This window comes from Balaenoptera physalus (assembly GCF_965194825.1).
Source record: "Balaenoptera physalus genome assembly, chromosome: 10".
Taxonomy (NCBI): domain Eukaryota; kingdom Metazoa; phylum Chordata; class Mammalia; order Artiodactyla; family Balaenopteridae; genus Balaenoptera; species Balaenoptera physalus.
The window spans coordinates 105,463,493-105,477,108 of record NC_138889.1 but is presented as its reverse complement, the minus strand read 5'-3'; the positions used below and the strand labels follow the sequence as shown (position 1 = coordinate 105,477,108).

At 37.3% G+C, this 13,616-nt stretch overlaps 1 protein-coding gene across 1 annotated transcript in view; it reads right to left on the bottom strand.

Annotated features, from left to right (window-relative positions):
• Window positions 1-2,316: 2,316 nt before the first annotated feature.
• Window positions 2,317-13,616, bottom strand: part of LOC309668495 (organic anion transporter 7) — a 51,388-nt gene continuing 40,088 nt past the window's right edge. The window contains exon 10 of the mRNA XM_082478373.1: window positions 2,317-12,980. Within this exon, the coding sequence (XP_082334499.1) occupies window positions 12,920-12,980 (61 nt within the window). The 3' untranslated portion in view covers window positions 2,317-12,919. The remainder of the gene's footprint in view (window positions 12,981-13,616) is intronic.

Sequence of the window (13,616 nt, the reverse complement as noted above, 5' to 3'; positions counted from 1 at the left end):
CTATATAACTGTTCTTTGACCTCAGATGGGTGGAACAGTTCTTGGAACATTCTGAGAGCTTATTCCTTGGCTACAATCATTAATTTGGTATGGATAAAAACTTTCATTTCTTTCTTAGATTATTTTTTTTGTCAACAGTGGTAAAATCATCTATAACTATAATAAGTAGTTAAGGGATACACAATAAAAAATGATGCAACATATGATGTAAAAAACATTAAATGTGGGGTGGGAGGGAGTAAAAATGTAGGTAACCATCATCTTAAATCATATATACATATATATATATATATATATATGAATCTTATGGTGATCACAAAACAAAAACCTAGATACACAGAAAAATAATAGATATACATGCAAAAAAGAGAAAGGAATCCAAACATAACACTAGAGATAATCATCAAATCACAAGGGAAGAGAGCGAAGAAGAGAAAGGAACAAAAAAGAACTACAAAACAACCAGAAAACAATTAACAAAATGGCAATAAATACATACCTGTCAATAATTACTTTAAACCTAAATGGAGGGACTTCCCTGGTGGTGCAGTGGTTAAGAATCCACCTGCCAATGCAGGGGACATGGATTCAAGCCCTGGTTCGGAAAAATCCCACATGCCATGGAGCAACTAAGCCCATGTGCCACAAAGCACTCTAGAGCCTGTGAACCACAACTACTGAGCCTGCATGTCACAACTACTGAAGCCCGAGCACCTAGAGCCCATGCACACCACAATGAAGAGTAGCCCCCACTTGCTGCAACTAGAGAAAGCCCACATGCAGAAATGAAGACCCAATGCAGCCAAAAATAAATAAATAAAATAAAATAAATGATAAAAAATGTAAATGGACTAAAAGTGGCTGAATTTATGAAAAAAAAAAAAAACCCACAAGACCTATACATATACTTCCTACAACAGACTCACTTCAGATCTAAAGACACACAGAGACCAAAAGGGGGAATATGGAAAAGGTATTCCATGCAAACGGAAAAGAAAAGTAAGCTGGAGTAGCATTACTTATATCAGAAAAATAGACTTAAAAACAAATACTGAAATAAAGGACTAAAAAGGACATTACATATTGATAAAGGTATCATTCTAACAAGAAAGAATAACAATTGTAAACATATATACATCCAACATAGGCGCACCTAAATTCATGAAACAAATATTAACAAACATAAGGAAGTTGACAGTAATACAATAATATTAGGGGACTTTAACATCATACTTACATCATACTTATTATCAATGGATAATCAATGGATTATCCAGACAGAAAATCAAAGAGGAAACACTGGCTTTAAATGATACCTTAGAGCAGAGGGAATTGATATATAGAGAACATTTCATCCAAAAGAAGCAGAGTACACATTCTTTTTAAGTGCACATGGAATATTATTCAGCATACCCCATGCTAGGCCACAAGAGAAATCTCAGTAAATTTAAGAAGTTTGAAATCATATCAAGCATCTTTTCAGAGCACAATAGTATGTGAATAAAAATCAACTAAAAGAGAAAACTGTACAATACACAAACATGTGGGGGTTAAACACATGGCGACTAAACGATCAATGGGTCACTGAAGAAATTAAAGAGGAAATAAAAAAGTACCTGTAGACAAATGAAAATAGAAACATAATGATAAAGAATCTATGGGCTGCAACAAAGGCAATTCTAAGAGGGAAGTTTATAGCAATACAAGCCTACCTAAGGAAACAAGAAAAATCTCAAAGAAATAATCTAGCCTAAAGGAACTGGAAAAATAAGAACAAATAAAACACAAAGTTAGTAGAAGGAAAGAAAGAATAAAGATCAGAGCATCAAAAAATGAAACAGAGACTAAAAACCCCAAACAATGGAAATGATCAAAAAAACTAAGAACTGATTTTTAAAAATTAATTAATTAATTTATTTATTTATTCATTTTTGGCTGTGTTGGGTCTTCGTTTCTGTGCAAGGGCTTTCTCTAGTTGCGGCGAGCGGGGGCCACTCTTCATCACGGTGCGCGGGCCTCTCACTGTCGCGGCCTCTCTTGTTGCGGAGCACAAGCTCCAGGCATGCAGGCTCAGTAGTTGTGGCTCACGGACCTAGTTGCTCCACAGCATGTGGGATCTTCCCAGACCAGGGCTCAAACCCGTGTCCCCTGCATTAGCAGGCAGATTCTCAACCACTGTGCCACCAGGGAAGCCCTAAGAACTGATTTTTGAAAAGAGAAAAAATGGCCAAACCTTTAGCTGGACTCATCAAGAGAAAAAGAGAGCTCAAATAAAATCATAAATGAAACTAACACACCATTGTAAAGCAATTATACTCTAATAAAGATGTTTAAAAAAATGAAAGTGGAGAAATTATAACTGACACCACAGAAACAAAGAATCATAAGAGATTACTGTGACCAATTATGTGTCAATAAAATGGACAACCTAAAGAAATGGATAAATTCCTAGAAATGTACAATCTACCAAGGCTGGATTCAGTCAGAAAACTGGAAGACTGGATTCAGGAAGAAATAGAAAACAAGAACAGACCAATCAGCAGTAATAAAATTGAATCAGTAACAAACTCCACCAAAACAAATGTCCAGGATCAGACAGCTTCACAGAGGAATTCTATCAAACATTTAAAGAAGACTTAATACTTATCCTTTCAAAATTTCCAAAAAATTGAAGAGAAAGGAACACTTCCAAATTTATTCAAAAAAGCCAGCATCACCCTGTTACCAAAACCAGACAAAGACACTCACACACACCAAAAATACAGACTAATACCACTGGTAAAAATAGATGCAAAAATCCTCCACAAATATTAAGAAACTGAATTCAAAAATACTTTAAAAGAAAGATACAACATGATGAAGTGGGATTTATCCCAAGGATGCAAGGATGATTCAATAGTCATAAATCAATCCATGTGATATACCACATTAACAAATTGAAGAATAAAAATCATATGATCAGGCCAATAGATGCAGAAAAATCTTTTGACAAAATTCAACATCCATTTATGGTAAAAGCAGTTGACAAAGTGAGTAGAAAGGGAACATAATAAAGGGTTATATATGATAAACATACAGCCATCATCATACTCAATAGTGAAATACTGAAAGCATTTTCTCTAACATTGGGAAAGAGACAAAGATGCTCACTCTTGCCACTTTTATTAAACATAGTACTGGAAGTCCTGGCCACAGAAATTGACAGAAAAATATTCAAGGGATCCAAATTGGAAAGGAAGAAGTAAAACTGTCACTGTTTTCAGATGACGTAATACTATATCTAAAAATCCCAAAGAGGCCACCAATAAACTGTAACAACTAACTAATTTTGTAAAGTTGCAGGATATAAAACTAATATACAGAAATCTGTTGCATTTCTATACATTAAAAAATATTAGAAAGAGAAATTAAGAAAACAATCCCCTTAAAAATTGCATCAAAAGAAAATTTAACCAGGAACATGAAAGACTTGTATTTGGAAAACATAAGACATCAATGAAAGAAACTGAAGTAGATACAAACAACTGGAAAGACACACTCATCTACAACACAAACCACAAGATTCTATATTTGTCTCTATATTTACCTTTATCAGGGATTTTATACTTTTACATGGTTTTGTGTTGCTGTTTATTGTCTCTTTGCTTCAACTTGTAGGACTCCTTTTAACATTTCATGTAAGTCTGATCTAGTGGTGATAAACATCTTCATCTTTTGTTTGGGAAAGTCTTACCTTCTTTTTTTTAGGGATAGTTTTGCTGGATATAGTATTCTTGGTTGGCAGTTTTTTTTCTTTCTTTGAATTTATCATTCCACTCCATTCTAGACCACAAGATTTCTGTAGAAAATATGCTGATAGTCTAATAGGCACTCTCTTGTGTATAACAAGTTGCTTTTCTCTTGTTGCTTTCAAGATTCTCTCTTTATCTGTGGCTTTTGACAGTATGATTATAATAATGTATCTCAGGAAAGGTCTCTTCAGATTTATCCCAGTTGGAGTTCTTTGTGCTTCTTCAACTTGTATGTCTATTTCTCAGACTTGGGAATTTTTTGGCTATTATTTCTTCAAATAGTTTCTCTTCTCCTTTCTCCCTTTCTTCTCCTTTCAAGACTCCCATAATGTGCATGCTGTTCTGCTTGGATGTGTCCCATAAGTCCTTTTAGCTCTCTTCATTTTTCTTTATTTGTTCTTCTTTTTGATCCTCTGCCTTGGTAATTTCAAAAGTTCTGTCCTCATGTTCATTGATTCTGTCTTCCGCCTGGTCAAGTCTGTTGCTTAGTCCTTCCCATAAATTTTTCAATTTAGTTCTTGTATTCTTCAGTTCCAGAATTTCTGTTTGGTTTTCATTTATAGTTTACATCTCTGTTGATAGTCTCATTTTGTTCATACATTTCCCCCCTGATTTTGTTTAGTTGCCTTTGCTCTCTTTAATTCATTGAGCATCTTTATCATGGTAATTTTGCATTCTTTGGTAATTCATGTATTTCTGTTTCCTTTAGGTTCAGTTTCTGGAGGTTTAATTGGTTCATTTAAATGTGTCATGATTGCCTGTTTCTTTGTATGTCTTGTTATTTTTGTTATTGAGGTTTTTAGCATCTGAAGAACCGCTAACTCTTCCAAACTTTGTACTCTGGTCTCATACAGGGAGGACTTTCTTCACAAAGCCTGGCTAGAGATTCTGGAGACCTCTCAAGCCTTTTCTTGGTATGTGCCCTCTCTGGCTTTTGTGTGTAATCTCCAATTTGAAGAAGTTGGCTGATTTTTACTCAGGACCTCTCCCTATTGTTTGTAGTATTGAGACCTAGCAGACACTGTAGTAAATCACTGTCCGGGGTCTCCACCTAGTGTCTGTTTGTGGTATTGCACATTCTGGTGCAGGGTTTATGTCTTTTTTTCAGAGGATGCCCCCCCCCCAACCTGGCATCCATTCTTATTTGTATAGGTGATGGTCTCCCCAGAAGTGCCCCCCCCCAATAAATCACTTGGACATACAATCTTCTAATTTCCTCCCCAGAAAGAAGATAGGAGTTGGTGGTTTCCAATCCGATGCACCTCAGTGTGACGTGTGGGGAGGGGCTCTAACCAGAGAGAGTGGAGAGTGTCAGGAATTCCCTACTGGTTGATGCTGTTGGCTTCATGCTCATCTGGGGTGCATGAATTTTTAACTGGCTTCTGGATTTCTCACAGAAGTTTTTTGTCATCTTCTTGTTGTTAAATCTGTGGGGAAGGAAGGTCTGGGGCTTCTTATTCTGCCATCTTGCTAATGTCACTCCCAGAATTAATAGAATTTTTACTTTGAATTGGTTACCAGTGAGTTCCTAAGGAAAAGTGAGAAAAATCCTATTGGAACCTGGAGAAGTGAGGATCCATGTTATATAGTTGCAGAAAGCTTAACAACACTGTCCTTATAATACGTGGAAAGTGGAAAATGGGCTTAATCAACTGGGTGATATAGCTAAGAAAATTGTCAAGCAAAATGTCAAAGATGTCACTTGATTTTTCTTGCTGATTTTAGAAAAAAATGAAGGGAGAGAGATAAATTAAGAACTACTAAAGTAAGAAGAATGAGGACATGATGGGTTTTAGTTTTATTTCTAGATGGCAGGTGAGCTAAAAATTAGCATTGGGGCTTCCCTGGTGGTGCAGTGGTTGAGAATCTGCCTGCCAATGCACGGGACATGGGTTCGAGCCCTGGTCTGGGAAGATCCCACATGCCGCAGAGCAACTAGGCCCGTGGGCCACAATTACTGGGCCTGCGCGTCTGGAGCCTGTGCTGCGCAACAAGAGAGGCCGCGATAGTGAGAGGCCCGCGCACCGCGATGAAGAGTGGCACCCGCTTGCCACAACTGGGGAGAGCCCTCGCACAGAGACGAAGACCCAACACAGCCATAAATATATAAATAAATAAAAATTTAAAAACAGGAGCTGAAAAAAAAAATTAGCATTGGATTCTCAGGAAGGACCAAATCCAGGCTATTATCAGAAAAAACATTTTTACACATCAAGTAGAGATGTGAGTATAAAATCATTTGATAAGACCTCACAAGGATCAAGGTGTTGCTATAGATGAGTTTATGTCATCTGATAAGCTGCTATGGATGAGAATATGGAAGGCTATAAACTTCCATTATGGGTATTGTAATTCAGGCCTGGGTTTGTAATTGAAAATAAGATAATGAGACATTCACCCAGATTCAGACAGACCAATTTGTTCAATTTGCAGCATCAAGCTACTAGGGACAATTATGTTTTCTCTTGCTCCTTGGACAATAACATATTCTCTTGTGTTTCTGGAAAATGATTCAGCTCCTGGGCAATAAAAACCACAGAATTAAAGCCTGAACACAAACTATGGTATATGCTCTTTAGGCTACTGGACAGTTAAACAGGCCAATTGAAGATCTATACTGTAGGACTCTTATGTATCTGATGATTACTTTAGGGGGTACCCACAGGAGTGACTGATAATGTTCTCATGATGGATATTACCTATTGATAACAGGCCAGCAAATGGCAACAAACTTTTAAGATCCAGGTTGAAGATCAGTGAGCTCTCTCATTTATAGTGCACAATCTGGCTCCCTCCCGCCTATGCTGTGTGGACTGGTATTGATTCAATGACTTTGACGTAATCCCTATAGTCAAACTTTATCCGTTCAAGGAAAAACAGAACTGGGGCAAAGTCTAAAATTCATCAGTTCCTAAGGAGCACCAGATACATTATGCACTGATGAAGGTGTATTGGGGAACTTATGGCAACAAAGGAATCTCTTCATATTTTTGGATACTGAGGAATAATTCACTGTGCTGCCAGGAGATACTCATGTTACATTAGGAAATTACTTTAACTGGATATGGAAATAACTTTCAGATTGGACAATGGACTGTTATAATTTTGTGGGTGGGAACTTTAGGGCCGATACACATCAAGTAGTGGTGATTGATACTGCTGAATGTATTGTGGGAATAGATATGTTATATATGTGTAGTACTCTGGTTATTGTAAGGGATGTTCCCAATGGGGAAATGTTGTAATTCGAAGCAGATTAGTAAGATAAGTGTACACCAGGAACCATCTATCTTCCCCAGCATTGTCACGTAGTTCCTTTGTGATAGTAGAGGATAGCATTGTATAGGGAAGCAGGTTACTACAGTAATCATGGAGATAATGGAGGAAGAAGAGCTTAATAAAAATATCACATTATTAAATAGTTTTGTGTGATCAATCAAAAAAGTCCAATGAAGCTTGGTGCTCCGCTGTGGACCCCTGAAATTTAGGGAGGCATTATCTCCTCTGCAACTGCAGTTGTGATATCATGAAGTTGTGGAGTCGTGATGGAGTCCCTTGTGCAGACCGAGGGCACGTGTTAAGCAGTGATGACATTGCTAATGCCTGTTAAGAGACAGTTTCTCGTTGCCATTTGGGTTCTAGTGAGGTATGAGCCTTCCTGCCCTGCCTCCCTCAGAATGGAGCTGCCGAGTATAAAATATATACTTCAGCTGCAGACTAGCATCAGCTCTTCATCAGTGGGGTGTCCCAAAACTCGGATTGTAGTCTTCTGGCCCCTTTTTGTGACCTCCTTTGTGGTTTGTGGGACAAAGACTATGAAGAACTTGTATCCTTGGCTACTCTTCACTTCACTGTCTATGTAGATAAATAAAAATGGTTTGTTTTTTCTGTACTCTCTGAATTAGTTAAGGCCCTGATCTTTTGATGTGATCTTGACAGAGTAAGGATGAGCTCTTGGAGTTGTGGTTTGAAAATGGAGCATGGAGGAAATATAACCAGCAAAAGAGATATTAGGAATAGCTAGAAAATCTATTTTAGATATTGTCTACTTCAGATATTCTTTTACTTATTATTGCTTGCTTCTCCTGATATCTCTGTAAATGTTACCCTCATCCATACAGTCAACCAAATAAAATGCCTGGTTTTCCCTTAACTCTTTATTGTCATTCACTCAAAATTCAAACAATGTCAAATTCGGTCAATTGTATCTACTAAATCTATTTCTATCATCATAATGAAATCAGAATGAAAATCATAACATTTCCTGACCTAATACAATTTTAGCCCAAAATGAAGAAACAGTATTCATGGTCTCTTGGTGTGCAGTAAAGATTTTAACTCAATGGCTTAGGATGTTCAAAACCTGCTCTATCTGAGGAAAGGACTGGCCTTTTTCTCTCTCCTGGGAGACAACCTATAAGCCTTTTGAATATTTGATTTGATAAGGGTTTATTTGTATATTTGGGACTTGGGCTATGACAGATATTTTAGCTATGAATCTGATTTATGGTGAATGAGTGCTTTTGTTAACCTGGGGCCATGGGTCATTTTATATCAGTCTGACCTCTTGGGGGACCATAACTGAGTAGTTAAGGGCAGTCACTTGGGCCTGTCCATCTTACAAGACAGACACCCAATAAAAACCCTGGACACCTAGGCTTGGGTGAGTTTCTGTAGCTGGAATTTCTTCATACATCTTGTCATATACCACATACGTGTTGCTGGTAGAATTAACCAGTGTATGTAACTCCAAACAGGAAAGGACAACAGGAAGCTTGTGCTTGATTTCTTCTGGATTCCACCTAAGGCATTTTTCCTTTTCTGATTTAAATTTTTCTTTCCACTGTAATAAACCATAAGCATACTATAACAGCTTTTCAGAATTCTGTTACTCCTTCCAGTAAATCAGGAAACTCAAATGTGTTCTTGGGGACCCCCAACACTCTTGGGATACTTCAGTGAAGGTAAATCAACAGATTAATCTTTGTTTTGCATCTGGTGTTTTGGGATAAAAAAACCTCTTAGCCATTAATTTTCATGCAGGAGGTTTATTAGAACTACAATCTATAAGTTTGTGAGGAAGGCATGACTGGTTACAGCTAAATGTTGAACCAGTATTGTTGCAACAGAGTGCCCAGGCAATCTATGGGAGGAGGTAGAGATGGAAGAGCCCTTCAGAAATGTCTGGTATCAAGTCACAGAATGAGCCAAGTTAACACCACAAGGACGAGTTATTGTGTATGAGCAGTCCCTCAAGAGTGTAACATTGAAGGATGTACATCACTTTGACCAAGGACCAGTCCAAGGAATAAATGTGTGCATTAAGTCATACTCTTGTTGTAGCCCATCTATCTTGCCCATAGGGATGGTATGCTTTATTTATCATTGCCATAAGTTATCTAAAATGGAATAGTATCTGCTATATCTGGGAAGTGAAACACATTGATAAATGACAAAAAGCAGCTCTTTAGTTGAGATATCCTTGTATAAGAGTTTTCAGCTCCTATAGAACATGCTATACAGACAATGGCTTATGGTGACTAAGCCACTTAGTCTCTGTCGTGTGATCAACAGCAACTCATGGACTCTGGAGAAAATAGATTCTGGGAAACAGGGATCAACTAATGTATCTTTGAGTTTTCTGAAAAGAAGGATGATAGGATGGTAAAAAACAAAAATAAACAAACCCCACCTTTACTAAATTGCATGAGTGCAATTGCAGGTCTCTAGTTTTCACACATTTCCTTTTCTCAGGTTCACTACAAGACTATATTCCACTCAGTGATGTCATAATAACTTTGAGAATAATAAAGGGTAATAACTTAGAGAGGGTACCAATGGAAGCCTCTTTCAGCAGAGATTTCCATGCCATGTCATTCCATAAATCACCTGCTGTCCTACTAATAGCTGCACTTGCTTTATGTACTATCCTTCTTTAGGAACCGTTGACTAGATTCCATGATACTATTTCTGAATAATTAATAGAATCAGGTTTTATATAACGATTGTCAAAAATTATATACAGCCTCATGGTTCAAAAAGGTATGGTTGCCAAGGCCTCTATTAGTGGGTAGCCTGTGTCTATGTCCAGGAAGAAGCTCTAATATTACAATTAGGAGACAAGATTTGCCATATAGCATTTCCTCACTTGATTTTAAATGTCATTAGTTATCTGAATTCGGTTTTTCCTTTTATAAAAGTCCTTTTAAGAAATACTACAAAATACAGAGTAAATGAAACATGTTCACTGATAATCCTGTTGCAAAACAGTGACAGATTGAAAACAATGGACCATGTTCACTGATAATCCTGTTGCAAAACAATGGCAGATTGGATGTTTTTGAAGAATGACCCTGCAACTCTGTGTCAGACTGAAAGGAAAATTCCCCAAGCCTCTCACCACAATTTTCTATACTTGTGCTTACTATACTTCTCCACCAAAATATACCTCACTCTACTCTCTGTATCACAGAGCATCTGCTGGGCCACAACTGCTGGTGTAACGTCAAAGACCCATGAGGACCTGTGGGACTTTTTCTGCCATGAAACATCAGATTGTATGGACTGGCAGCTAGCCTTTGGGGTGATGTACAATAGATGCTGTCTAGTCTTTCCCATGATGGAATATCAAACATTTCATTAGGAAGAAGACCGGATAAACCAATGACATTCATTATTGATAATTCCTTGGCATTTCCTTTCTCTCTTTCCCACTTTTTGCAAGTGGTAATTTCTGTGCTTCTTGATCTCTTGGAAGTCATTTGGCAGGGAAAAGGCAAAAGAAGACGTAAGACTGGGGCTTCCCTGGTGGTGCAGTGGTTAAGAATCCGCCTGCCAATGCAGGGGACACAGGTTCAAGCCCTGGCCCGGGAAGATCCCACATACCATGGAGCAACTAACCCCCTGAGCCACAACTACTGAGCCCACGTGCCAAAACTACTGAAGCCCACGCGCCTAGAGCCTGAGCTCTGCAACAAGAGAAGACACCGCAATAAGAAGCGTGTGCACCAAACGAAGAGGAACCCTCACTTGCTGCAACTAGAGAAAGCCCGTGCACAGCAATGAAGACCCAACGCAGCCAAAAATAAATGAATAAAAATAAAAAATAAATAAATTTATTTTAAAAAGAACTGAAATTTAAAACAAAGAAGACTGTAAGACCGACTTGATTGTGTTTCAAAAACTAAAGCCCATGGGGTAACTAGAAGGTATGTGTGGAAGAGCTAATAAGAGAAAGAAGTTGAGTGTCTAGGAAGTCTGAGGATGGAGGAGTGCTTGTAGGTTCTGGGGGAGCAGGGACCCAGTCCTGAGGCCTGGCAACACTCTATGGAAACAGAAGACCCCTTCCACTGTGGCTGTAAAAGGAGCTGAGCTGTCAGATGAGAAGCCCCAGATTCCAACATTTCATTGTGGTGTGGATGGCAGAATTGCTGCACCTGAGTGTCCACTGGTCCAGTAGTAACCTCTTTGAACAGGTAACTGATAACCAGTGCAGCTCCTCCTTGTAACCGTATATACTCCTGGAATCTAGATAGCTCTGGTGTGGAAGACTTGTGGAAATAATTTCCCAAAGTAACTGATTTGCAATTTTCTACCAGCCTGGAGGGAATGAGGACTTTAAAATAAATTTTCTTTGCCCATAGAAAATAAAAATGTGATGCCACGCCAGTACACATAGAGTAATATCTGCTACATCTGTTTTTATAACTTTTTTTTCATTTCCTCTTTGTATCCAAGGTTCCTATCATACTGCTTGGTGACTATTACATGCTGAATAAATGGTTGCTGAATCAATGAAAGATTTTTAAAGCTCTTTATAATGACACCATTCTGTTTTATGCAATTGTATGGCATATGTTATTTTATAACTCCACCATCAATTAACAAGTTTCCATTTACATTCTTCGGAAAATAAAAGTTGGTATTTTACTTAGTTTATATGTCTTTAAATTCCAGTGGTTTTGTACAGTTTTTCATAAATGTATTAGTCATAGGATTTTTTTCTTTTGAAAATCATATGCTCTTGCCTTTTGACCATCTAATATGAATTATGTATTCTTTTCATGAATATATATTAGAATCCTACATATTAATATATAATCATTTTGAAAATTGTTAATTTGTCTTTTGCAGTTTATTTTTGATAGTATCTTATAATATTTTAAAATGTTGCATTATCCTTTTAAAATTTAGAGTACAGAAACTTACAAAGAAGAAAGTAAAATCTCATAAAGGTACACCACTAAAAGTTAACAGCTTTTATCATTTTGGTGAATATTTTTTCTAGATTTCTCCCTTAAGTTTTTAGAGTTTTGTCCAATAGAGGTTTTAAATGAGTATTTAGTCAAATCTACCTGTATTTAAATCATTGGCATTTGCTTTACTTATCAGAACATTTTCTTAATCCCAAGATTTTGTACCCACATTTTCTATTGAATAACATGGCTTAATTGTTCCACTTGTCGTTTTAACCATATGGAATATATATTATTTTGGTTTAGAGAATGAAATCAAATTATTAGTCATTTATTTCTAAAGTTAGTTAATGATATTTATTACATAATCATTTTTTTCTACCAGTGATTTATGATGCCCAAATTATCAAATTTTAAGTGTTCTTCACACCACCATCTCATTCTGGACTTCTTTTGATTTGTAAATGCATCTGCGTTTCATTTCAGCATATGCTGCCCCAAATACTTGCACCACCTTCCCTCCATAAACTTCATTTTTCTGGATCTTGTCTATAATTAATTTGTAGATATATTTGGAACTTTTTCAAATTGTCCCCAAAGTAATTATTACATCAATTAGTCATTAATTAGAGCAGAATCAATGTTTTAAATACTATTCTAGCTTTCTTTCCAGAAACGTGCTAGGGTTCTACAATTATACACATATTTTATTATGATTCCTTTAAAAGTATTATGACTTTCCTCAAACTTCTTATTATGATTAGTCATAGGCATTTTATATATAGTTATTTAGAACTGCAATTGTAAATGGGGTCCATTTTTCCTTTATATCTTTTTATTTATTTGTTTTCCAAATTTTGCCAATATCTGGGAATGATCCCAATTTTTCTTGTTTATCTTGCTCTTTGATTAGCAGTTAGTTCCTGGAATCCTTTAAAACTGTGTCACTTTCATGGAGGTATCTTCCTGCTTTGCTTTTCTTGAGCCTCTTCTCCTAGAGCAAATACAATGAAAACAACAAACAAACAAAATTTTAAAAACATGGAAAAACGTCTATGTCCTGCATTCTTTAGAGCAAGCTGATTCTTGGTCCATGAGTTTTAATAAAAACCATGACACCTGCCCTGAGAATCTGAGTGAATTTTGTGAAGAAAAAAGCCAAGCTCCCAGGGCAGGATCTGGAGACGCAGCTTTGATAGTTTCAGCACTCACCCTTGGACACCATGGTATTGGCTAACGGGGTCTTTGGAAGAGGAAAGGGAAGCATATAAAAGTTTTTAAACCCTTTCAAATTCTTGATCACTTAAAAATACCAATAACTACCACCTTTTCCCTCTCTTTTCTTAACACTTTCATTCCCAGTGAAAACCAGACGGTCTGAATCTTACAGGCAGCACAATAGGACTCCTTCCCCTGAGATATATTGTCATCTGTGGAAGGGGCTCTTGTCCTCTCCCTGATCTCCCTCAGATCTTCAGTGACCAGGGCAGGTCACAGACCTACAGACACCAGCAATCTCAGAGAGGTTACTGCCCTCACTGGGCTGAGGGCTGCCAGGATCTGAGGGATGAGAATCTGGTGTCTGGATCTGTGCATGTTTGTGAAACACCTTCAAGGGTATGTATGTCAC